Source organism: Oryza brachyantha, chromosome 7, assembly GCF_000231095.2.
Source record: "Oryza brachyantha chromosome 7, ObraRS2, whole genome shotgun sequence".
Lineage (NCBI taxonomy): Eukaryota > Viridiplantae > Streptophyta > Magnoliopsida > Poales > Poaceae > Oryza > Oryza brachyantha.
In genome coordinates this window covers 2,248,799-2,275,157 of record NC_023169.2, presented here as the reverse complement: position 1 = coordinate 2,275,157, position 26,359 = coordinate 2,248,799, and the positions used below count along the sequence as shown (strand labels likewise).

The 26,359-nt window shown below is 41.3% G+C and overlaps 3 protein-coding genes and 5 non-coding genes across 8 annotated transcripts; 1 reads left to right on the top strand and 7 right to left on the bottom strand.

Moving 5' to 3' along the window:
- Window positions 1-398: 398 nt before the first annotated feature.
- LOC102718189 (zinc finger A20 and AN1 domain-containing stress-associated protein 9) lies at window positions 399-2,632 on the top strand. The gene is made up of 2 exons (XM_006657422.3): window positions 399-438; window positions 1,906-2,632. The coding sequence occupies exon 2, from the start codon at window positions 1,918-1,920 to the stop codon at window positions 2,398-2,400; it is 483 nt and encodes a 160-aa protein (XP_006657485.1). The 5' UTR covers window positions 399-438; window positions 1,906-1,917; the 3' UTR covers window positions 2,401-2,632.
- Window positions 2,633-6,275: 3,643 nt separating this feature from the next.
- On the bottom strand, window positions 6,276-6,367 carry LOC121055061. Its single transcript, XR_005812280.1, has one exon. It is a non-coding gene; the product is annotated as a small nucleolar RNA SNORD24 (small nucleolar RNA).
- A 587-nt stretch (window positions 6,368-6,954) lies between these two features.
- LOC121055060 lies at window positions 6,955-7,040 on the bottom strand. The gene has a single exon (XR_005812279.1). It is a non-coding gene; the product is annotated as a small nucleolar RNA SNORD24 (small nucleolar RNA).
- Window positions 7,041-7,117: 77 nt separating this feature from the next.
- LOC121055064 lies at window positions 7,118-7,199 on the bottom strand. The gene has a single exon (XR_005812283.1). It is a non-coding gene; the product is annotated as a small nucleolar RNA R12 (small nucleolar RNA).
- Window positions 7,200-7,266: 67 nt separating this feature from the next.
- LOC121055065 lies at window positions 7,267-7,345 on the bottom strand. The gene has a single exon (XR_005812284.1). It is a non-coding gene; the product is annotated as a small nucleolar RNA R12 (small nucleolar RNA).
- Window positions 7,346-11,623: 4,278 nt separating this feature from the next.
- LOC102717910 (glucan endo-1,3-beta-glucosidase 8) lies at window positions 11,624-14,844 on the bottom strand. The gene is made up of 2 exons (XM_006657421.3): window positions 14,057-14,844; window positions 11,624-13,032 (listed from the first exon to the last, which is right to left on the bottom strand). The coding sequence occupies exons 1-2, from the start codon at window positions 14,386-14,388 to the stop codon at window positions 11,922-11,924; spliced, it is 1,443 nt and encodes a 480-aa protein (XP_006657484.1). The 5' UTR covers window positions 14,389-14,844; the 3' UTR covers window positions 11,624-11,921.
- A 7,478-nt stretch (window positions 14,845-22,322) lies between these two features.
- On the bottom strand, window positions 22,323-23,386 carry LOC102717629 (probable glutathione S-transferase GSTU6). Its single transcript, XM_040525799.1, has 2 exons — window positions 22,961-23,386; window positions 22,323-22,866 (listed from the first exon to the last, which is right to left on the bottom strand). Exons 1-2 carry the CDS (start codon window positions 23,291-23,293, stop codon window positions 22,510-22,512), a joined length of 690 nt encoding a protein of 229 aa, XP_040381733.1. The 5' UTR covers window positions 23,294-23,386; the 3' UTR covers window positions 22,323-22,509.
- Window positions 23,387-25,522: 2,136 nt separating this feature from the next.
- TRNAG-GCC lies at window positions 25,523-25,593 on the bottom strand. Its single transcript has one exon. It is a non-coding gene; the product is annotated as a tRNA-Gly (tRNA).
- Window positions 25,594-26,359: the final 766 nt, after the last annotated feature.

Below are 26,359 nucleotides of genomic sequence, written 5' to 3'. Positions count from 1 at the left end.
GGTGGGCCCCACCACTCACGACGGGTCCAGCGTGGACCCATTCCACGCCGAAATTCGGACCAGCCCGGGGCCAACGGCTCGCAACCGCGTTCCCGCTGCGGGCACTGACAGGCGGGGCCCACGCCCGCCCTCCCTGGCCCCACCCGCAGTGGCACGCGGGCGGTTCCCGCACGGTCCCCGAAATGGTAAACCCGAGGATTAACTGACTAATCGAGTGATTAGCCCGAGCCCCGCGAGATTACGGTGGAATTAAGGAATGCCACGTGGATATTTGGAAGGCGTGGCGGCGTGTGCCTTTATTTAAGCGCCACGAAATAAACCAACAGCGTCGTCGTCCTCCCCCTCCTCCGCCTCGTCGTCCCCCCCAAAACGCGAAGAGAGAGAGAGCTCCGGGGAGGAGAAAAGTCTCGTCGCCGCCTCGCCTCGCCTCGCCTACAGGTTGGTGGCGCGTCCGCGTTGTTCTTCCTCCTCTTCTCCAGATCCGATCTCCTCCCCGGCCGATCTGGGCCGCCGCGCGCTTGTCGGGTGGTTCGTCTGATTTTGTTTTATTTATTTATTTTTTGTGGAGTTTGGGGGGGGGGGGGGGGGGGGGGGGGGCTGGGATGATGGAGAGTCGTTGTGCGTGCGCGGATCAACCTGATGCGGCCTGGATCTGCGGCGGTTGTTTTCGATAGGGGGCGGGGGCTATGTACTCCTTGGCGATTTGATGGCGTGTTCGGAGGTTGACCTTTGGAGTTCTCCGGTTTTACTTCAATTTTGGCTTGGGATTTGCTGCGATTTGATTCCAGATGTAACCATGTCGGGAGGGACGATGATTTTGCTTTTTGAACCAATCAGCACAGGGGGAGGGGTAGAATTTTCTCGCTTATGGAAAATTTTTGCTCTTGATTAAGGAGCAACCTTTCTTTCCGTGCATGGCAAATAAGGGGTTAATATTCTCGTGGATGGTCCGAATTGGATTGCTGGATTAGCCGGTAAAGGTCAGCCTTTTGGATTTGAGGGATTTGCGGGAAGCTAGAGAGATTTCGTGGATTGTCTGCACACCCGGATGGATTGAGGACGTAGGTTGCTTCAGTGACTTGCAGTCGCCTGCCTTGCGCCGGGGGTGCATAAGTTATCCTGTGGTGAACCATGCTGCGAGAAAATCTGGTGGCCATCTGCACGTATACCAAGCACGAGGTAGAAGAACGAACATTGGTCCTGCTGAATAAATCACATCATATAGGATCATAGGGCAGTGGCTGACGATTCTAGCGTGAAGTTGTGGAATTTCAGGTATTTCGTCGCTGCTGATTATGCTCCCCGGGAATCAAAAGCAGAAAGACCTTTGGTTTCAATGTATTTCCCATTCTAGCGCTTTAAGCATATTGTTCAGGTTGAAGAGGACACTGCTATAATAGGAAGCATTCTATGAGGAGAATCATAGAGTACTTACATATTGTTCTACTGTTTCGAATGTTTGATATCAGCTACCAGCATTTACGCATTGTTTTACCGACTAAAATTGCCCTCTGCCCGCCCACAGTCCTTAGCTGTATGAAATTAGGAAATCTTGTTGATTCCCCGGTTTGACCGTCTCTTGAAATTTCTTGGTTGGCTGGAACAGTGTTCATTTGAATTGTGTTAACCTGGGCTGTATTCAATGATACATAGGTTGTCCTACTGTGCAATGCTGCCTCATTATTCAAATTAATTTGTGAGCTGAAAGACTAAAAATGAAAGTGAAAATGGTAGTAATCCTTTTCATGATACCAATCCTTCAACCATGTGCAGCCTGTTTCATTGCATATGGTATTTTACTTATTTCCTGTTTTAAAAGTGTTTCATTGCTCTGAATTTCTTGTACTTGAATTTATGTGCCTTGTTGTCTTGACATTAAGTTATCTAACTTCTGTACCTGTACAGCGGTCAGTAGCAATGGCACAAGAAAGCTGGAAAAATGAGTCTGAGGAGACCGTCCACACACCGGAGGCCCCAATATTGTGTGTAAACAACTGTGGCTTCTTCGGCAGCAGCATGACGAACAATATGTGTTCGAAGTGCTACCGGGACTTCATTAAGGTCACAACAATGGTTCCTGTAGTGGACAAGAAAGTGTTTACAGCAGCTTCGTCGTCGAAGACACCATTGGAACCAGCAAAGCCGGATGAAGTGCCTGCCGCAGCTGTAGAGGATAAGCAAGAGGCACAGGAGCCTCCAAAGCCACCCAGCAACCGATGCCTGTCATGCCGCAAAAAGGTTGGCCTGACTGGTTTCCAATGCCGATGTGGAGGAACCTTCTGCTCAACACACCGCTACACCGAAGCCCACAACTGCACCTTTGACTACAAGAAGGCAGGCCGAGATCAGATCGCCAAGCAGAATCCTGTTGTGATAGCCGAGAAGATCAACAAGATCTGATTGAAGGTTATGGAAGGGCCATTTAATCTCTCTATTCATGGTGGCAACCGAGTCTTCAAGTTTACTTCAACCAGTAGGTTCCTTCAGGTCTGGGTTAGTATGCTAGGAAGTCCCAATTGTGTCCATCCTTCTCCCTACCATGGTTTCATTATCTGGCAATTAAGGAATAATATTGTAAATATATCTATTCTATTCTTAACTATATTCTATCCTATTGGTTATTATTACAGCATGCTTATTTTCATTCTTTTCTCTCGACTTTCATGAGCAAGTGTGATATGACCCTGTTGATGGCTTGATCTTAGCAAGTGGTTCATCGCAAATCTAAAAGATTTAATTAGAGATGATGAAACCCTTGCTCCCGCTGCCTTTTCCTGGAAGTCCATTCAGGATTTGTATACCTGACAGCGGTATTGGAAGGAAGGATGGCGGCTTGTGCTATCCTGGAAAAGATGCCGTGGTTTCATATTTCGCTTCTTCTGAAAGTTGAGGCCCATGGGCAGTTTGTCCAAGATGATAAGATAGGATTGTATATGATGTAGCTTGTTCAGGAGGTCCCAAATGGTATTGACAGGTCACCTGTTTTTATGTTATCACTTGTGTGCTGAAAGATGCACTAGGCAATTATCTATTGCTAATTATGATTATGAAGTTAAAATACAAGATAAGCATTGATTTTGTCAGGCTGCTGCTATCTCACCTGTTATTTTCTTTGCAAGGTACTGTCACACATGTCATGTGAAATTGTTTTCCATCAGTCTGATAAAAAGAAAATATTCTCTTATTGTGTCGAGCTCATGCAAAAAGCATATTGATGGCAGTTCAGTGTATTTGAAGTATTCTTCAGGGGCTAGATGAAGAATCGATTATTATAATAGCTGGCCAATAGGCAGCTGACACTCGGCCAGATGGATGGATTGACCTATTGGTATCTAGCTAACTTTGAACAATTGACAAAGATGGGAAGAATGTATCAGATATTTCACATATTCTTAACTGAAGAAACAACAGTATAACACTGTCGCAAAATTTTCACATAAAGAGACATAAGAGGGGAATTGACAATGACCCATTCTTAACTTTTTGTAACAGAAGATTGTACTACTGGAACTCTAGCTGTACTCTGAACCAATAGGGCCCCATTTAAATCGTAGGAAAAACAGGAAGTTTGGAGCCTTTGAAAAAAGATTGCATCCCACTCTTTGTTTTGAAATTCCTATTGATTGGGCTACCTCATATTTTGTTCTTCGCATGACTCTAAATTCATGTATTTCTTATATATATGAATAAAACGATGGTTTTGAGCTTTTTAGGTTTTCAATTCCTATAGGAATCTAGTTGACATGGAATTACATTCTTATGCTTTACCTTTTCCCGCGTCTTCGCAATACTGTGTTTGAAATGGTCCCTAATAGTGTTTGCTTTCATCCCTGACCAAGACATTACCATGAGATACACTGTCCATAGAAAACAAAATTAAGTGACCCACAAAACGAAATTTTATTGTAAATACATGTTCTGGTATTGCACAACAAAAAACTTCATATGCTTTATTCAATCCTCTAATGAAGCGCCGGGTGGATCTGTGAATCTGCATAGTTCTTCCATGAAATGTACACTGGTGTCCAAGCACAATCTGATGCCAGAAAGCGATGACAACTGTACAATGTAAGCAATATAAGATAAAATTTGGATTTTAAAACTTAAATTTAGTGTTGATTTTGAAGCATTTTTTTATCATAGTATATTTTTTAGTCTTCGTTTTTAGATGACTAAAAACATATATATAGTAATAAACACTTTCGCTTATGCTTGTTAAAAAGCACTTCCATTCTTCCATGCCCAGAAAATGCTGGCTTTGTAACTGAGGCCCTGTTTGGATCGTAAGATTTTAACAGGAAAATCAAGAGGTTTCAATTGCTGCAGGAATTCTCACTGTATTAGCATTTGGTTCGTAGGAATCGGACCAGGAAAAAACACAGGAAAAGTGTCTTTCTTTTACAATTCGGACGGGAAATGAAGAAAAAGCATGGTGGGATGGTTTGACTTTTTTTAGAAAAAACAAATGGTACATCGCAAATAAAAAACAATTTATAAATAAAACTTCTACACATGTATTCTTAGCGATTTAAAAGTAAATACTGAAAAATAACTATAACTATAATAAAAATACAACAAAATCAACATCAAAATTAAATTAAAATTTTAACTTTTGCTTATAAATGTAAGCAATAGCGAAGCGATGGTGCTAACGGGGTCACCTTTTGGGGTTTTAAAAGAAAAGTGCAACCAAACGAATAAAAATTTTATCTGAAATTCAAAACTAAAACATAAACTCCAATGAACTTTAAAATTAACTCTAAATTTAAGATTAAAAATTTAAATTTTGAATTGTAAGAGCAGGTACAAATACGATAGATGACTATAATCTAGTTATAAACCTATTTTAAGGAGATAACTACATATTTATACCAGCTATAGCACGGACTTTAAGACACAATATACGTATCATAAATAGTTAGCTATACTATTGAACTTGCTCTGAGGATAAACAAAAGATACTACCTCTGTATTATAATATAAGATGTTTGACTTTTTTTTAAGTATAAATATAAAAAAATAATAAGTCATACTTAAAGTTCTTTTGATAATAAATCTTTTGATAATAAAGTACATCACAAGCAAAATAAATAATATTTTTATAATTTTTTAAATAAGACAAATGATCAAATATTATAAGTAAAAAAGTCAAACATCATATACAACGAAACAAAAGGGATGGAGCAGAAGACGAAAAAGAAAGGGATGGAGTAGAAGATAAAGGTGCGCATCTAGAGAAACTGTTTTCTTTTCCTGCACAAGCTATTGCCCGCAGATTCACAACGGCAAATGAGGAAAAATAGCATCCAGCGACTCCAGGCTCTTCGTTTCGTGGTTGTCACTGCTTATAATTTGAATTTTTTAATTTGATTTTGAACTTGATCTTATGATTTTTTATCATGGTTTGTTTTATACATTTCGCTTTTGAGTCACACGTATATAAAAGTTTTAACTGCAAATTATTTTTCATTTGCAAAAACGTATTTTCGCTTATTACTTAAAAAGCAAAATGATGGGAGCCCAGATCCACGAGATGAGAGAATAAGGGGTTAAATCAATTACGGTGTTAAGTTAATGCTACAGCATTTAATTCCTATGTTCCAAACAACTACTACAGCAAATTCACTTCGTAAATACTGAACTGACCACCATAGTATCACTGTCCCCTCCATGCTCTACGTATCAAAACCACCACCATCCGTACTTCAAGGGTAAAATATACAGCTTTATATATTAGGGTAAGTAGATCAACCTGATATTTCAGATAATGGAGTAAACTTTTTCCTATGTGTTTACTCCTGTGTTTTTAGCACAATCCAAATTAGCATGTCAAAGGTTTAGGCCCTATTTTTTTAGCTTAAAATTATTATAATCTAGATTATTAAATCAGATTATTATAAACTAGAATAATCTATAGTACAATAAGCTGTGAGTTATTTCTTTTCTAGATTATTAAAGTCTAGATTATTAGGTTTGCAAGTCTAAATAAAAAGTGAGGTGAGATGGTAAGTAATTTTTTATCCAATAAGTTAAAAAAAAACTCACCTAAATAAGCTTATCAGATTATAATAAGTTAGGTTCGAGATTATAATAAACTACTTCATTAAATTATCTGTTTCTTTTAGCTTACTCCTAATAATCTAAATTATAATAATCTCAAGCAAATAACCGGACCCAAGCTGAAAGAATCAGGGCTTAGTTAATGTTTGTTTAAGCAGTTTACCGTGGAAGAAAATTCCAGCTTAAAAAAAAGAGAGCCTGACCTGACTACTAAAGTCCTCAAAGATCTTGGTGGTTAGTGGTTAGTGATCATCAGATGGGACATTTGCCCCATCAAGAGTAGCAAATAGTTCTCGCATCACTGGCCCGCAGCTTATAAGCTAAAATTTTGGATTTCAACCTTGAATTTAAACTGAGTTTAGGGTTTGTCTAGCCTTTGTTTTTAAATAATTAAGAACCAGTATAGTATTCTGTTATTTAAACTGAGTTTAGGGTTTGTCTAGCCTTTGTTTTTAAATAATTAAGAACCAGTATAGTATTCTGTTAATCACTCCTACAGTAACGTTAATCACAGTCCCATCTTGGTGTGCCAGACATTTGTCCGTTATTTTTTTCATTTCAGTTTATCAAATTTCAGTTTTCATTTCAGTTTATCAAATTTCAGTTTGTCGATCAACTAATGGTGCATCTGTTATGTCTTCCAACGCATATTTACAGTTCGGACACACGCAGAAAATATAACTCAAGACAGAAAGTTTTGATTAAGGTTTTATTAGTTTATTACTCTAAATTAAATCAATGATTTACAAGATACTTCCCCTCGATTGATCCCTTCTTTCTCCTCGCTTCATAAAAGTGAATAAAAGTGAATCTCGATTGATCCCTTCTTTCTCCTCGCTTCATAAAAGTGAATCCGTTTCATTGGCGAGGGGGGCTCAAGACAGAAAGCAGAAAGGCCTCAGAGATCTTGGTGGTTAGTGATCATCAGATAGGACTCTTGCCCCATCAAGAGTAGCAAATATTTCCTCACATCACTGGCCCTCAGAAAATGACAAACAAATCAAACATAATCTATTTCAATAACAAAAAAACAATCTTTATACCAAATGGCATGATCTTGAGTCAGAAGTAGCTGATTAAAGATCACATTTCGATTAGAAATCAATGGGTATCCATCTGATTTTCTTCGTCATCCTCAAGTACTAAAAATATTTTTAAAAAAAGAAAAGAAAAGGAAGAAAAAGTTTTGCATCCAGCGGCATGATCTTGAGTCAAAAGTAGCTGATTGAAGATCACATTTCGACTAGAAATCAATGGGAATCCGTCTTTTCTTCATCATCCCCAACCATTGCCAACTGGTGAATCAAAACTCCCACTTCGATCGACGGAAAGCGAGAATCATCAAGAACTTGTACAGCAAATGGGGGGAAATTTACCTGCTTTGTCACCGGCAAATCCTGGGGATTTACAAAGGACAGCCGGAGCTAAAAAGCAAGCAGAGAGAACTAGGAAAGCGTCCTCCCCTCTGTTTCAATCTCGCCCAAGGATAGATCCCTCGCCGCACTCGAGATTAGCAGCAAACGATTGCAATGTTAGGCTTAGCCAACCAACCCAAATCCAATCCCCAAAAGAAAGAAAAACGCAAATCGGAACAGATCCAAATAATCCGAAGAGAACACAAGCAAACGCGTCGCAAATCAAGACTCGGCGATGGGTAGATCTCGAATCGAGACCCAGCGAGGGGCGGGACGGCTAGGGTTTGATGCCATGGAGGAATGAAGCGTTAAACCCTAGCTCGCGAGAGGCGGCCATGGCGGCGGCGGTGGACGACGAGGGTTTGGAGCTCCTTCCTGTATTTGTAGGCGTCGTAGCGGGTTTGCGCCGATATCGGGTTGGTTTGGATCCGCACAATGTGGCTTGGCCCGTGGGCTTGAATTTCTATATGTTCCCAATATGCAGGTGGGCTAACGGCCCACAGTAGGGCCACATTCGGAGTTAGTTAGGTGCGGAAAACGTTATAATAAATTAGTATATGATTAATTAATTATAAAAAATAAGATAAATTAATATAATTTTTATGTTTATTTTCTATAAAAATTTTTATAAAAAATATATTATTTATTAATTCGAGAAACGTGCGAATGAAAAATAAGATAGTCTGTTTTTTAAGGAAGAGAAAGAATACGGCCCTGGTAGCTCTACGCCTCTAGAAACCTACAGTTTGTCGACAAATATGAAGAATCTTGATGTGTTTTTCCATTAATCAACTCTAATTCAAATTTCTTTCTACCTTAACCTCAAAGTCTCTAATAAATCTTCCACGTGATGTAGTCTCTCATGTAATGGGGTCATTTCAGACTTTTCTCCCTATCCTTGATCTTTCCGTATTATGGGATGAAGGAGTACTATGTTTATCTTGTCTAACCATTGTCAAACTAGTAAATACTACGAACCACTTACCTAACAAAGACGACTAAAACCCGGTTGTCTAAAGACCTATTTGGAACTACTTCACTGTCAAATAACTAGTCAAACAGGTCAAACTTCAGGAACTCTGCTCAAAGGAACTCTGCTAAAAAAAATAGAGCCAGCTCCAAAAAAAAAAGTGGAGCTAAGGTCATCTCCATATTTTTTTAAAGCTCCTAAAGGATACTACATGAATCAAATTATGTATGTTCCCGTAGAGCCGTGACATAATTACTCACCTTTGGCATTACACAGAAAACGATTAACGTTTTTTTTTTTTTGGAGCGGTACGAGTCTTCCTCCTCCCATGCCGCGCGTCCCCTCTATCTATCCGCACGCTGACGCCTCCTCTTCGCTAGCCATGGACCATGACGACGATACCGCGGCAGCGGGGCATCCTGGTGCGGCGGCGGATGGCGGAGGAGCGGCGGCGGGCGGGGCCACGTGGTGCGGACACCAATAACGTAGTAGTACTAATCAAGCGGAGAGGCGCAAGTACACGATCCGCGCGGAGGACTACGAGCTGTACGAGGAGATCGGGCAGGGCGTCGGCGCCCTCGTCTACCGCTCGCTCTGCAGGCCCCTCAATGAGATCGTCGCCGTCAAGGTGCTCGACTTCGAGCGCACAAACAGCGCGACCTGGTAGCCCTCGTTGCCCTCACATAGATCATATACATTTCGTTTTCTCGGTCGTGCGTAGAGAGATGAATGGATGATCTACATTAACATGTTTGTTAGGCAACTCTCCGGTGTATTTTACTGGTTATTTTGTACTTTATTAATTATCTGATTAGCAGTATTTTGTAACTTTATTTTTTGCAATAAAGATCACAATAAAAATGATGATGTTACCTCTTTAAATTTCTACTGTATCTAATATTGTTGGTAGTATAATTTAATCATGGTCATTCTAAAAAATAGATTAACGGTATAGATTAAATTCTAGTAGCAGTAAAATACACCCGAGTCAGCCCCTTATTTGTTAGCGAGATGTTGTGGATGCTGCTGCCCAAGCTGGCCAGTTGCCTATTGGTCCAGTGAATCGCATACTGTCATGTTAAAATTTTCATCATGACACCCATGCATGCAGAATTATGCAAATCATGCGTTGCTACAGTTATAGCTCATATATGTATTGACTAGGGATGGTAATTGTATCCATTTATCCGCGGGTAAAAGCCCCAATAGGGTCGGTTGGGTATTTTATTGGATCAAAAGTAATACCCAACGGGTAAACGAGTATAGGTATAGGTAGGCACTATCCATACCCGCTTCGTCCGTTTACAAGACTGACAGGTAGGCCTATATACGTGTGTGTGTATATATATATATATATATATATACACGTGTATATATATATATATATATATGCTCCCAGCCGAATCAGATCTGGCCGCCCAACTCCCCTCCCCGCACGCCGACGCCGGCCAAGGCTGGTGTATATGCTAGCTGATCTTTTTGCATACTTGTTTGGTTCTACTTTCTTTATCTGAATTTTTTTCTATGACTATTTCCAGGCTATCAGTGCCCAACGTGAAGAACAACGCTATCATGTGTATTGAACTATGCTTTTTTTGATTCAAGTTGGATTGTTGAACTGTATGAAATATATTAAGGCTGTCATTGTGGTTGCATTGTATATGTTTTGGATGGTTATACTCGCGGGTTTTTTTGCCCGTGTAAAGGCGGGTAAACGGGTATGCCCACGGGAATACGGCGCCCGCGGTAATGGGTACAGGCAAATTCTGTACCCGTGATGTAGTAACGGGTATACCCGCGCGTATATATTCGCCCAACGAGTACGGATATGGGTAGTTACTACCTATACCCGTCATGTCAGATTGACATCCCTAGTATTGACTTCCTATTCACCACCGCCGCTTCTTTGCCAATTACTAATCAAGGACTTACTTGACATTTGTTAGATAAATCTTATATTTCTAGAGCCAGAGCTACGTTGCATGCCAAACAAAACCACCAGCTCCACAAACTTCTCAGCATAGCTGCTTCTAGGTGAAGCTAGTGCAGCATAGCAGCAAAAACTAGAGTAGAGCAGTGCCAAACATTCCCTAACCATTGTCAAGTAAATACTACGAAGAACTTAGAAAAACATTGATCTCTCATCTCCCCCCACTTATACTACTTGTTTAGGATTTAGTTTACCGCTACATCTGTTCTAGAATATAATTATTTCTATGACCTTTAGCATCGACTAAGTAAATAATATAAGATTCTATTTTTCTCGCTTTAGTGCTAGTTTTCAAATTTTAAATCGATTAGATTATATTTCTAAGCATCTGATTGAAATCATGTGAATCCATCGAAATGCTTATATTGTATTATAAAATTTAAATCATATAAATACTTATATTTTAGGACGGACGAACAAATTCTTATAAGTTATACGTTGTGAACTTTTAACGACAAATACCATCGTTTTGTTGGGTCTTATCTTCTTTACTACTGCCTTCGTTAATATCCATGTAGTGCATTTGTATTTTGTAATCCATGAAATATTTTTGTTAATTTATGTGAGAAGTTGAAATGCTCTTTATGAAATTATTGCCTTTTCGGAAAAAGTCCCACTCCCTCCACTTTATTTTACTTGATACGGTTGACTTTTGGGGAACACAATACAACGCAGACGCTCATAACACACGCATACTCTCCCCTAAGAAGGTACGGACACAAACCATATCCCTAAAGGCATCTCCGAAGCCTGATCAGCAAGGACGGCGCCTACCCCTGAAAGCACAAAGCCTATTCGCTTGAACCAGTAGTCGAACCTAGGACCTTAGGTGCTACTAAGAGCATCCCCAACAGCTCATCCATCCCATCCTCCATCCTAGAAATAGAGGATGAAGAGTAAAAGTTGAGCTCCAACAGAACATCTATCCCATCATCTAAATCCTAGAAATAGAGGATTTAAGAGTAAAAATTGAGCTCCAACAGAACATCTATCCCATCATCTATTTTTAGATGTCATCCATATTAGGAGAGAAACTCTATATTTAGATGTTTTCTCTTCAATCCTCCAAATAGATATGGAGGATGCCATATATAGATGATCTGCTAGAGTACAAAGGGATATGAAAGATGAAAATATTTTAAATGATCATCCAAATGAAAATATAGATAACCAAATTTAGATGAGTTGTTGGGGACGCTCTAAGACCTTTATAACCACTAGGCTACATGCCCTTTCGCTACGAACTTGCTGTTGTTGGATGCAAAAACGAAAGCAACTAGCAAGCTCCATCTTTGAACTAATTTCAAATAAACTGTACCCAAATTAATTAATTACATATCAAATTAACCACTCCTCTAATCCTTCAAAGAAAAGCATCTGAACCACCGGCTTCTTCTAATCCACGCCGCGAGAGGAGGGTAAAATCTCCAAAGAATGCAAACAAATCAACAATGCACATTGATCCCAGTACATGCTGCACAAAACGCTACCAGAGAAGCAGGAGCTGCGCCGCCGCCACCGCAACCGCCACGAGCGCGCCGGCGGCCACTGGCGCCGTCGCCGTCGTCGCCGCCGATGACTTGATCTGTATGGTGAAGTTGCACGCGTTGGTGGAAGGGTCGGTCTGGGTGGGCACGGCGAGGCCCTGGAAGTTGCAGGCCTCCTCCTTCTGGCTCTGCGCCTGGAAGTAGGCGTTGAAGGCGTAGGAGGCGTTGCCATTGGTGTCCATGCCGTTGCAGGAGGAGCCGAAGCCCAGCGGCGTGCAGTCGGCGAAGGTGCAGGCGAAGTTGATCTTGTCGCCGAGATTGGAGAGATCCTTGGCGTTGGTGTTGATCACGCACCATGTCTTGGACAGGTACTGGACGCCCCTCGCCGGCACGAGCATCGTGTTCCGGCCCTGCCCGGTGAGGTCCATGGCGAACTTGGGCTGGCCGTCGTAGCGGAGGACGCCCCAGTGCCGCTCGAAGCTGCCCGGCGCGACGCTCTTGGCGTCCTCGTCGACGAGCCCGAACAGGTACATCTCGATGTACTGGTTCGGCCGCGCCGGCGTGCCGACGTTCGCCGCCAGCCGCTTCAGCAGCCCGGCGTAGAACCGCTGGGCGAGGGCGACCTTGGCGTTCTTGTCGCCGTCCGTCGGCCAGCCGACCTCGCCGACGATGATCGGCATGTCGCCGTGCCCGACCCCCTTGAGCGCGGCCACCAGCGTGTCGAAGTTGGCGTCGAACACGTTGGTGTACAGGACGCCGCCGTCGTTCACCGGCGTCGAGCCGCCGTCGAAGAAGGCGTAGTTGACCGGGAAGTTGTCGTCCAAGTACAGGCTGAGGAAGGGGTAGATGTTGACGGTGAAGGGCGCGTTGTTCTTGGCCAGGAACTTGACGATGTCCGTCATCAGGCCGGAGATTTCCGGCCGGAAGCGGCCGGCGGACGGCAACTGGCCGTCGTACACGTCGGCGTTGAGAGGGACGGTGGCCTTGATCCGGTCGCCGATGCCGGCGTCATTGAGCGCGTTCTGGATGTTCTGCAGCGCCGGCAAGGTGATGTTGATGAACGAGCCGTTGTATGTCTTCAAGAAAGGCTCGTTGCCAACGGCCACATACCTGAAAGAAGAAGAAGCTGCTTTCTCAGCTTGGAGTTCTTACATGCAAATCATAATTTGGAACAGCATGTAAAAATTGGAGAAACCCTTGTTCATTTGATCTGAATTTGCACTGGAAACATGTTTTCAGTGAGCAAATCAGTAGTATAATGTACATTTAGTTAGTTCATTTTGTTTGGAAATGACTGCAAATTCATAAATTTTTCAGATGCAAATCACTGTACTAGCTCCCCCAGATTCAAAGTATTTTTCCTATCTTCATTGAACAGCATAAATATTTATCTGTACCTTTACAAACAGTGTAAAATATCCTCCAAAAGGATAAATATTTTGTTCCCAAATGGTAAGCTTAATACATGGTATTATCTTAACTATCAACACATGAACTAGCAAATTCGCCATTTCCTTTCAAGAACAAGTACAAAAAATCTGTCAGATGGTTAGCAACTACCCATAAGCCCATAAGTCAACCAACCAGGGATAGGAATTAGATATGCATGGATCACAAGATTGAATAGCATTCCCCCATTATCTTATAGCTTTTGAGCTCCAATGGGACCACAAGAACATGTAATATTCCCCTGTGGCCTCAGCATAATAGAACAGGTCCCCCAACCATCTACTACTAATTATTAAATCGTTGATACCCTATTAAGGTGTAGATTAAACTGGTTGTCAAACAATGGCAAGCACCATATCGTTATCCATGCTGCAAAATGGGCCATTGAACAACGACATTAATGTGGCTTTGGCACCACCAACCAAACGTGCCACCAACCTCCTCCACTGCCCTCTGCCTCCCCCCTCCCTCTATCCATCCATCCATCATCCATCACTCAATCCTCATCCCAAGATCGCAATTTGATGCTTTGAAAATTCAAAAGTTTGGTAATTTTGCTCCAAGTACAGAAGAAATTGGACATGTAATCATCATGGATGTAGGGTGATTAATATGGCTATGAAAAATTCAAAATTGAAGAACACATGGCCATGGCGGCGGCGGCGAGGGGAGGAGGAGGGCTCACTTGATGGTGACGCCGCCGTCGAAGTCGTAGCGCTTGACGTTCTTCTTGACCCAGCTCTGGGCGTTGCTGTAGTCGCTGGCCATGGTGTTGAGGTCCTTGTTGGGGATGGCGACCATGACCTCGATGCCGCTCCCGGCGAGCGCGCTCATGGCGGCGAAGTCGGTGTCGAACAGCTTCACCTTGGTGATCCCGTTGTCCCTGAGCATCTGCACCACCACCTTGGGCGGCAGCGGGTGCGTCGCCTGCGTCCCCCAGTTCATCCCCAGCCCCTCCACCGCCGCCGCCGCCGCCGCCACCACCACAACCGCCGCCGCCATCACCAGCCCCGCCATTGCTATCCGGGAAGATGACGCCCCAATCCAGAACAAGCCAGCGTCGCCGGCAACGAAACCAAGACTCCGGCGAGCACTCGCGACGAGATTGGATGGACTTCTTCTTGCTGCAATCCGGGCCGGGCAGAAAGAGAGAGAGGGAGAGAACTCACCAATAATTTCTGGATTTCACACCAACCGTAGCTCGCTCGCCATCAATAAAGCAAAGCATCGCCTCGCTCGCTCGGTGTGTCGATCTTTGAGCGATCGAGGAAGAGGAGAAACGGAGGCCACGAATCGAGCAGCAAGAAGAAGAAGCACGGGAATCGAGGAGGAAACGAGGCAAGCGAGAGCCGAGAGGAGCGTTCAAAAAAGACGCTACGGATCGTGTCGTGTGGACCGTGTGGTGTCGAGTGCACTGAAATATTTCTAGTGCGTTTGACGTGGGAGGTGGCACCACCTGGATTTCTTTCGCTGACGTCGGGCTTACTTTTATTTTATTTTATTTTATTTTATTATTACTGGAAGGAGAGCGTGTGAGACTGACGATAACAGGTGCTGGATTGGAACGGAGGGAGGCCAAAAGGTACTTTTGGGGTTTGGTTTTTTTTCTCTGGGATGGTGCCTCTTTCAGGGCATACACAGTCCGAGAAGCTCTATGTAGGAATCGGATAAAAAAGAAGCCCTACGTAAAAGTCTCGGATAGAAAAGAAGCTCTATGTAGGAGTCTCGGACAAAAAAGAGATACTACGTAGTACTAAGCCACAGATAGTATACATGCTCCAAAATGCACACACGGCTTCGCGTGGATCCTACCAAAACTTTTACATTTACTTTTTTCCTGTTCTTAGCTGTCTCCTCTCCATCTCTCTCCCTCCTCTCTCTGCTCTCTCTCGGCCACAGGGGGCGGCGGCGGCCGACGTCGGCCCCGGCAAGCGGTGGAGCTTGGCGCCGGCGCGTCCCGCGGCAGATTTGACGGCGGGGGGCGGGCGACGTCGGCGACGGGTCGGCCTCGACGGCCGACGGATCTGGTCGACGGCGCACGCGTCGAGGCAGAGCTCGCCAGCCACCGCGTCGGGGTGGCGGCGCGCACATCGGGGCGGCCTCGACGGCCGGCGGATTTGGGAACTCAACGGCGGCGGCCGGCGGAGCTCGCGGCAGCGCAGATCTTCGGCGGCGCGGATGGACGACGCGGTGGCCGATGGAGCTCGCGGCCGTGCAGATAGACCACGAGGCGGCCGACAAGGTCTTCGGCGGCGCGGATGGACGGCGTGGCGGCCAGCGGAGGTCTTCGGCGACGAGCTCCCGGTGGCTTGGCAACGCGTCGGAGGCGGCCCGCCCGCTGCTTGCTCCCTTCCTTGAGCCTCTCAAAGTTGGTTGCTCTGACAAAAGCTGCTTGCTTTTGCAAAAAGCGTCAGGACGTACTCGTTTCCTCTGCGGGGACAAGGAGCTTCACGGAGGCGCGACCCAGTCCGAGCTGGATGGAATCTCGCATAGGGAACGACCTCGCCATGTCACTGTATACTCTCATAGCTTGCGCTCTTTTGGGGTTTGGTTTTTCTTTTCACGCGTATATTGAAAGGCGTGTTTTTTAAAAGAAAATGTATTTGGAAGTTCTTTCCTTCATTTTTTTCAAACATCAATGCATTTATCTCCTGCTTTTTCAAATCACATGCATCTGTCCCCTAATCTCTCAAATTCCAATGCATTTGTCCTCTGCCTTACCAAATCTCGATAGAATAATTACTTAAAGAATAAAATATAAAATATAGGTGGGACAAACAAGATGGGTAGAAAATATTTTTTTTAGGTGAAGAGAGTATCGTTACGGCTTTTGCATAACTTTTCTTTCTAAAAGTTAAAAAAGTACTCCATTCGTTCTAAAATATAAATATTTACTTATAGGATTCAAATTGTAAAGCATAATATCAACATTTTGTACCAACTTTTATGATTTCAATCATGTCTGGAGCTAATCAAATGCTTAGAAAAATAATCTAATTAATTTAAAATTTTAAAAATAAATACTGATGCGACTAAAAAGAATTCTTTTAATATCTCATTAGTCTATGCTAAACAACTTAGAAATGTTTATATTTTAGAATAGATGTAGTATTAATTTATTCTAAGTTTGTAATAAGTAATACTTAATTTATCGTTCAGGTGTTTGGATATCACATTTTGCAGGACCATCTTCTTTTTTGCTCCCTCTCAAGCTCACCCAAGCGTTCAAGCAAGAGATCCTGCTAAGACTAGTATGATCGAATTCCTAACGACGCACATCCCTTTCATTTGTTTTTTAAAGTTTATATGATATCGTTAAATTTTAAAATATTTTATGGTTCTTATTGTATTTTATTTGTCAACATTTTTAACTTAATCATGCCCGCACACATCTATATATGTTTTATGTATAAATTATTTTTTGATTGCTTATATGAGCCGTAGACAACTCGTCAAACCGTATAAAAAGTGTTTTCACTTTTCTCCTATGTATATCCTCCGTCCATTATCTATACTAGTACTTCCTCCGTTTCATAACGTAAGATGTTTAACTTGTTTTTGGTTGCGTGTTTGTCCATTTGTCTTAATCAAAAAGTTATGAAAATATCATTTATTTTGCTTATGATTTACTTTATTATCGAAAAAACTTTTAGCATGACTTGTTATTTTTTACATTTGTGCTAAATTTTTTAATAAGACGAATGCTCAAACGTTAAAAAAAAGTTAAACATTTTTACGTTATGAAACTTATGAAACGGAGACAGTAGTTCCGAATTTCTGATGGTCACCGCCGGCCCAATGGTTCGTTGTGCAAATCAACCAGAACACACTCAATTCTTAATTACCAATTCCATCTTTTTTGTTGTGGAAGGCAGCCAGAAGCGCTGAACACACAAAGATCCTGTCTGGGGGCTAGCCTATGAGATCTAAAAAGGCTGTATTTTTCAGCTTGTAGTTCATTTTACAACCGCAGATTTTCAAAAGTGTTTTTTTCAACTTCCGACTTCTGGCTTCTAATTCATTTTATAATGACATATTATCAAAAGTTATGTATTATTTAAAAGAGTTTTTTTATTTTTAAAGATTATATGAGAAGCTGCGGTTGTAGCAAACTTGTCAAACAGGCCAAAAGTAGCTAACAATAATCAAACTCCTCTTCCTTCGATCAGGTGTTTCACATGAGCTAGAAAGGTCCAAAACTTCCAGCGATGCCAAGCAGCAGCAGCGACAGCAACAGCAACAGCAAGAGCTCCCCACCTAATCTGAATTTCCTGGTCCTATCTCCAACACGTCGTTCGTTTCATCCAGAGATGAGTAGTGTTTTCGACAGGAACAACAGGTGACGCTTTTGCCTGGGGTGTCTACGATCTACGTACGTCAGTTTTGGTTGGGCACTACGGATCGGCCGGAGTAGTTTATATATGTACTACTGGTGAAAATTCAGAGTTTCGTATGGTTGGCGGTGGCATGTGTGGTTTGGTGTACGTACCGCGTGTTTCAGGTTCGTCCCTGACGTGTTTTATATCTTAAGAGGTCCCGTCGGTTGACCAAAAACGAAAGGGTATATTTGTGTCTTGATGACTAAACACCAATATAAAAAAGAAAATACAATGAACAGACATAAAATTAATTTTAAAATTAAATTTTAACATTCGAATGTTGATAGTGGCATATACTTCCTCTGTATTAAAATGTAAACATTCATGGTATTTAAATGTTATATAAGATATAAATATCTCGATCTATTCATGGTACTACTGACATCAATCAATTTCCATTCAAAATTATTCTTATTTCATCTCCACATACGCACCCACTCAACCAATTCCTCATTTATTAACAGCCTCATTTTTTGCTTCTACCTAAAGTTGTTTTTTGTTTTTTTCATAGTAGTATATTTTTTAGCATTTGATTTTAGATCGCTACGAATATATATATATATATATATATGTGTGTGTGTAATTCATAAATTATTTCTCGTTTACACGTTCTTCTCAATAATAACTCCTGCTAAATAACCTAGAAATAGTTACGTTTTGGGACATAGGTACTGAGGTAGTATGTTTTCGTGTAAAAGATGAGGACTAGCTAGTGACACTTTGGTTGTGTACTCATAAGGAAAATTTTAACCCCAAATGTCACTTTTAGTTTTGAGATCCCATTTATTGCAAATACCTCCCTTCTAATTCATTTTGGTTTGAATTTCTATTGTAGCCGCTTACGTATTTTTGTTGCCAGGCATGTTCTTTCACAGGCTAAAACAGCACCCAATAGTAACCCAATTGAACCTGCACAAGCCGGTGTAAGGCTGGTTGGGTCAGTGAGTTGAATGGCTTATCCGATTTGTATTTTTGGTAGGAAAAAATGACTAGCAAACAAGCAGTAGATGACCATAATAGTATTAATGAGCTTAGGGCAAGTGGTCTAGGTAACTCCTACTCTGATGCTAGTAGGTCGCGGTGTCGTAGTTGAATACTAGTCCGTGAGTTGAGCATGTTCATAGACAGCCTCGCCTGACACTGGCATTGAACACAAGCTTATTGAGTGCATGACAGCGTGAATGGAGCTCGATTGTCTGAACATCACAATAAGAACAGCTCCATGCACGCGACAATCACATCTAGTTCCTGTAGCACCAAGAGCAGAAATTGTTTGCAAGATCAATTGGTGTAGCTAGTTTTGTAACCATATTGACTATGCGATACGATACACCGTATAGAACGCAAGGAAAATATCATGACAATACGTGAGCAACGTTGATAGGCGCAATATCAAATCAAAATGAATGAGAAGGAGGGCATTTGTAGAAAAAACAATTTATAGAGGAAATCTCAAACAAGAGTGACATTTGGGTGGATTTTCTATGATTTTTCCTTGATAAAATAACCTTAACTGCTCTTGTCGTCCAGCAGGGGACCAAGGGTAGGGACTTTGGGTTTACTTGCTGGGCTTATTTGGGCCAAGGCTTCTCTAAGCTTTTGGCCTAGCACGAGTTTGAAATGTTTTCTTTATTTTGTCACTTTCCTCAATTCTCTTGGTAAATATTTTTCTCTTGGTAAATATTTTAGTGTCAGTAGGCATTGGTTTGTCTCTTTTCCCAGTTTTTGTCTGTAAGAGAAACCATGATTGCACTAGACGGAAGTTGAACTTAGTAACAGTGTCCCTATCAACATCGACGAAAACAAAGTCTATTAAGGCAAATGAAACGTTCACATCACTACGGATACATATACTTATACGTGATTGCTTTACCCCTAATAGCACTAATTCATTCTTCTGTTTTGCATGGAGGGAGAATCTTTTCCCAAATCCCAACCCTCACCAAAGAACACAACCACAGTGGCTTATCTACTCAAGCATGACCAAGAACTATGTGCAAGAAAACACAGTGGTCGAGAGTGATGTGGGCATGTGGCTCAGGCTAAGTTTTATTAGGGCATTTACAACTTAAAGCACACCAACTAAGTGATCTTACATGTTATGTAGACTGAGACCTATCATTAAAAAATACTTCTCTTAAGGTACTTGTGGCTTTAAGTGGTGTCTTTGATTATTAATGACAAATATTTTTTATTCTAGTCCTCACAATTGCCAAACTATAGGAAAGTCCAACGTTTTACATATGAGCCTCCGTAACCAACAAACAAATATAAAGCCACTCTTTCCACCTGCAGCATCCTCACCTTCATTCACTTCAACTAGTGTCCTCTCTTCTCCACTCCGTCTCACCCTCTTTATCCGAACAACATCCACTCAACCGATAGAGGTAACGGCGCGACTCAGCTCCCAGTGCCCCCTCCACCTCAGCCTTACACAGATGGCCACTTCCTGAGCCCACACGATGTCATTGAGATCTTCTCTTAGAACAGGTACAATAGCAAGTTATAAGTTAACTATAAACATATTTTAAAGAGATAAGAGATAAGAGATAAGAGTAGTGACCTACTAATTTACAGCCAACTGCAGCATAGGCTCCAAGACGCGGAGTGTATATAATATGTGGGACCATGTATCAATATTTTATAGATAACTATTGTATGAATTGACTCTTATATTAACTATAAATGATTTAGAGCTAGTAGTAGTTTGACTATACTATTGAACTTGCTCTAGGTAGCTGTAACTATTTCCTATGCCCTCTTCATACAGTGCATTGAAGCGGCTAGGGCAGTGATACGCGACGCGGAATGGATCTAAGTGGCATGGGTCATCAAAGTTCATGGACGACACAAATATATGTGGTGCAGATCCAGGGGCAGCTGGCAAATTGATGCAACAAAGGTCGGTGGAGGCGTGGGGCATCAAGCGGCATGAATCGAGGCTGCTGGTATGTTGCTCATGAAGTTGTTCTTGGGTAAGACACTTCGCCACCCTCTCTCTCCTCCATGAAAGAAATCATCCAACGTCAGCGCGGTAGGGCAGTTGCCAATCCACTGCACTACGTATACTGGTTCAATTTGTTGTTTTTGTTATGGATTGTAGAAGCTATATTTAAACGTGTATGTTTGTGTAGTGATATATCTTATATTAATTTATATTTATAATTTTTTAAAATTTTTTAATGACTATTTAGATAGCATACAATAGATGAGAGGATATTCCCTCAAGGGTATAGAATACTTTCCCCTGCACAACGAATGGCCTAAAGAGATGGCCGATGAGATCATGAGATCACGATGACCTTACCGGGATGATTAAAAATTTTTTTGACCAACAGTGGTAACAGGTTATTTGGCCTTTTTATTTTATTCTGGGTTATAGATTTTTATTGAAAGTTGAACACTCTCAAATATACTAAACATGGTGTATCTCGATCAAGAAATCATGAAATATATAATCGGATGCAACGAGTACATGAGGGTTCCATTGGAACACATGATTTCACGAGATTTTATATGAAACAGTTTAGTTCCTCCAAAAATTTCGTGAAATCCTTCCTAACAGATTAGGCCCTTCAATAGTTACATACCTCTATGTTATAATATATGATGCTTAGTCTTTTAGACTCGATATTTCACCATTCATTTATTAAAATAAATCATGCAAATATTCGAAAGTATATATTGTGTTTAAAGTATTTATAGGGATAAAAACAAGTTACCACAAAATAAATAATTATTTAATTTTTTAAATAAGACGAACAATCAAATTTTATATTCAAAAGTCAAATTGTCATACATTAAAACATAGCGGGAGTACCGTACTCCTGGTTTGTTGCCATAGTTTTTACATGCACGGGAGGATGAACCCATGTTATCCAGAATATCTACAGTACCGGCACCCCATAGAAACATCGTTTATGTGAGAGAACTAGTAAAAAAATATCATTAACCGTGCTAGGATACTGTAGCTACCGTACTTCTAAATACTATTTACTATCGTAGTAGTAAATCTTAACCTTCCATTTTAATCCCACGACAATAAAATATCTCAAATACACAGTAGTATTACTGTAGAGGTTCTCGTTCCGAGCACGAGGGTTCTTTTCTTTCGACGGTGAGCTCACGACAACGAGCATGTGGCTTCATGTGCGGGGAAATCTTGGGTGTATCTAATCTTGTTTTTATTTTCATGATATATCTGATCTGCACTAGGGAGTGGTTTTGTGTTGGGTAGTTGTGGGGGGAGTTAGGATGGACTGTCAACGGCGACGATCTGTCTGATTGAACTATATAGTACCCGATCTTTGGCGATTCTCTCCAACAGGCAACAAAACCATGCTGGTTTGTGTCAGTGCGTGAGAAAATCAACATCCCTTTATCGTTTACCCTTTTCACTCTACGAGTGTTAGCCAAAATTCAAATTTTAGGACTTACCTTTTAAGTTTGATTTTATATTTTTATTGTTATATTTTTCAGGTTTGATTTCAAATCATTAAAGCTTTCGTTTATGAAAGTTTTACTTGCAAACTAAATTTTGGTTGTGACAAACCGTTACGATCGACTTATAGTCAATATAATTGAAACGGATTGAGAGGAACCTGATCCAACTGAAACCACTGTGAAACCTGGAAATGTCACTTTTATTTCGACGAAACAAAAACAAAATCGCACATGGTTCAAATTTATTCCTGCAAAAGCTTCTGAAACGCTAGCGGCGAACATGGATTTGGTTTAGCAAAAGCTGCTAGCTTTAATTTCACTTCTTGTTGACGGAGCGCGAGAGCTCCACCATGCGTTCGACCTCCGGGATGACCCCCTTGGCGGCGTCGAGCGCCGCGATCCGCTCCGCCCACGCCGCCAGCAGCGGCGTCCTGCCGGCGTCGAGGACGTCCACGCCGACGGCCGCCCCGTACGCGCGCATGGAGCCCACGAACCCGCCCAGCACCACGTCCACGTACCCGGGCCGGTCCTCGCCGGAGAAGAACCCCTTCCCCTCCGACAGCTCCGCGAACGCGCCCTCGATCGTCGCCAGCGCCGCCCACGCCTTCTCCATCTCCGCCGCCTTCTCCTCCGCCGACGCCGTGTAGAACGACTTGTTCCACGCCGCGAAGAACTGCACGGTCGGCGGGCGAGATCGCCATTAGCGTACTACTGCAGCTCAATCGATCTCATTTAGATGCAATATCGATCGAGATGGGGCTAGTTACGTTGGCGTCGATGTAGGTGGCCCAGAAGCGGGCGACGGCGCGGCGGTAGGGGTCGGCGGGGAGGAGGCCGCCGGCGCCGGAACCGGGGAAGGCGTCGTCGAGGTACTGGACGATGACCTGGGACTCGCAGACGGGGTTGCCGCGGTGGAGGAGCACGGGGACCTTCTTGTGGACGGGGTTGGAGGCGAGCAGCAGCTCGCTCTTGTTGGCGGTGTCCTCCTCCACGAACTCGTAGTCCGTCAGCCCCTTGAGGTGCAGCGCGAGGCGCACCCGCTGCACGAACGGGCTCGCCCACGTCCCCAGCAGCTTCAGCTCGCCGCCGCCGGCCGCCATCGCCGGGGTAGCGTCAGTGTGGTGTGGCCGTGTGGGTGTGTGAAGGGGCGAGGCGTGGGTGTGAGGTGCGTTGAATTTGTTCCCGATTGGGAAAGCTCTTCTATCACTATTATACTAATAGCTTTTGTGGATTGGATTGGACGTTTGAGAACGTGAATAAGGTGGTGTTTACTTCCTCTCCCCTAAAATAAACCAAATTTTTATTTTTTACCTTCAATTTTTGACTATTCGTCTTATTAAAAAAACTTTGCGATAGATTTTTTTTATTAGATGATAAATTATAGATAGTACTTTATGTGTGACTAATTTTTTTCTAATTTCCTGGAAATTTTTCAAATAAGACGGATGGTCAAATGCTGGACACGTAAACTGGAGAAATCATTTTTTGGGACAGAGGGAGTAGATTGAGAAAATTTTTGAGAGATATATCACATCAAATGTTTGACCGGATGTCGAAAGGGGTTTTTAGACACGAATGAAAAAACGAATTTCACGATTAGCCTTGAAACCGCAAGACGAATCTTTTGAGCCTAATTAATCTATCATAAGCACATGTTGGTTACTGTAGCATTTATGGATAATCATGGACTAATTAGGCTCAAAAGATTCGTTTCAAGATTTCTTTCATAACTGTGTAATTAGTTTTTTGGTTCATCTATATTTAATGTTTTGTTTAGGTGTCAAAAAATTCGATGTGATGTTTTTAGAAAAAAATTTTCAGGACTAAACAAGGCCTAAGGTGGTGTTCAGATTGAGAAAATTTTGGGAGAAGTGTCACGTTAAATGTTTGACCGGATGTCGGAAGGAGTTTTTGGACACGAATGAAAAAACGAATTTCACGGTTAGGCTAGAAACCGCGAGACGAATCTTTTGAGCCTAATTAATCCGTCATTAGCACATGTTGGTTACTGTAGCACTTATGGCTAATCATGAGCTAATTAGGCTCGAAAGATTCGTCTCAAGATTTCTTTCATAACTGTGCAATTAGTTTTTTAGTTTATCTATATTTAATACTTTACTTAAGTGTCAAAAATTTAATGTGATGTTTTTGAAAAAAAAGATAGGAACTAAATAAGGCCTAAATGCAAATATCTTGGGCTGATGGTATGCCGACACGAAACTTGCCCACCATCGTTATTATTTATTTATTATCAGAGCAAGTTCAGAAGTATAACCAACTACGAGCTCTAATTTATCTATCTATATTCAATCTAATAGTCAATTTATCAATAGTCATCTATAAAACATTAATACATAGTTTCATATGTCATATACACATTGTATTTTAAACCCGTACTGTAGCTAGCTACAAAGTAGTAACCCACTTCACTCTCTCTCCTCTCTTGTTTTTTTAAAATATGCTTATAACTAGCTTATAGCCTGCTATTTATCTGCTCTTACAGGGTAATTTATACGGATGATAAATATGATACCTCATTGGTGTCAAATCTGATATCGCATTACTATCGATTGTTAGTCAGTTGGTACCAACGTATATTAGTGTGATATCAAATGATATACTATTTGGTAATGATTTATCAATATGGTATCACTCATACTCACCGGTATAAAAAATAATATTCAAAAATATAAATGATACCTTAAAATATTTCAGTTATAATAAAAGAGTTTCAAAATGGTAAAAAAACAAAATGTCAACCCAGGTAGGTGTTACTGGTCCTAAAAAACCATCCGCCTCAACGGTAGGTGTGATACACCGAATTCTAGCATTTTCGGTGAAAAAAATGTAAGACTTTCACATAGATCAATTGATATTTTTTTGCGGTTTACAAAAAGTGGATAGGGAAAGTGAGAGCTTGTTTGATACCTTGTACGAATAAATCATGACTGTTTCATACTGCACGTACGTATATACTACATTATATTCATAGAACTAAAATGTTTAGGGATAAATATTGTGAAATGTGGAACGTGCATTGGATGTGCGAGTACTAGTTAGCCAAAATGAACGGGCTTAGAAATGATTAGGGCCACGTCTTCACGCGCATACTTCCCGAACTGCTAAACGATATATTTTTTATAAAAAATTTGTTTTAAAATATTATATTAATCTATTTTATATTTTTTAATAAATAATACTTAATTAATCATATAACCGTAACTTATCTTACTTCAATCGAACGTGTGCTAGCTGGTTTCATTAGCCGGAAAGAAAGGGTCTTATAAATGCAGAATAGAACAAGAGGACCGATAACTAAAAACAGATAATGCACCAGCCGGGAATCGAACCCGGGTCTGTACCGTGGCAGGGTACTATTCTACCACTAGACCACTGGTGCCTTGTTGGAAGTCTGGAAGTGGCTTTTATATATACCAGTATTTCATCTACATCAATCCATTCCCTTTCTATACTTACTAGCATCCGACCATATACATTTCTCATTTATTTAGAAGCATTGCAGTAATTTATTATTATCTTAATCTCTTCTAGATAACATCAAAATACTTATATATTTGGATAGATGTATTACTATGTTATAAGTATTTTTAGATTGTTTAGTAGTAATTAAGATTGAAAATAAAATACTCTAGTGTCATTCCATAAATAAGGAGTGTATATGGGTGAGAGGACATGCAGAAGTACGAATTTTGAATGAAAAGTGAATGACGAGTGAATGTATTATATAATATAGCAACGAACTAGCATATAATTAATTAGGTAAAAAACTTACAAATGACTATTATAATTTTCTAGAGCAACTTTCATATATTTTTTCACAAATAACTCACCATCATCTATAAGTTCAGAAAAGCATACGTGCGAAAAATTGTTTTTATTTCAAATATACCATTTAGATTTTTTTTCTTTTAAAACCCAAAAGATGACCCTATGATAAAAAATAAATAAACTATAACTATTCTTTTAATTGGGTTTGTGGACACCTCCCTCCTCACGTATCATTGCCCATTAACTCTAGTTGAACCACTTGCTTGCTACTAAATTTGTGCATCATTATCATATCTCTTTTATTTATTATAAATCATAACAGTCTATTAATATCAAAAAATAATTTATTAGTCAAACATTATCAACTATTTAAAACA

What these genes read in the sequence shown, in the direction of transcription:
- LOC102718189 (XM_006657422.3), top strand. Translation starts at nt 1,918, where the DNA reads ATGGCACAAGAAAGCTGGAAAAATGAGTCTGAGGAGACCGTCCACACA.
- LOC102717910 (XM_006657421.3), bottom strand. Translation starts at nt 14,388, where the DNA reads ATGGCGGGGCTGGTGATGGCGGCGGCGGTTGTGGTGGTGGCGGCGGCG. An exon ending in GACGGCGGCGTCACCATCAA is followed by an intron (nt 13,033 to 14,056) that starts GTGAGCCCTCCT and finishes TTCTTCTTTCAG; the next exon opens with GTATGTGGCCGTTGGCAACG.
- LOC102717629 (XM_040525799.1), bottom strand. Translation starts at nt 23,293, where the DNA reads ATGGCGGCCGGCGGCGGCGAGCTGAAGCTGCTGGGGACGTGGGCGAGC. An exon ending in CCACCTACATCGACGCCAAC is followed by an intron (nt 22,867 to 22,960) that starts GTAACTAGCCCC and finishes CCGACCGTGCAG; the next exon opens with TTCTTCGCGGCGTGGAACAA.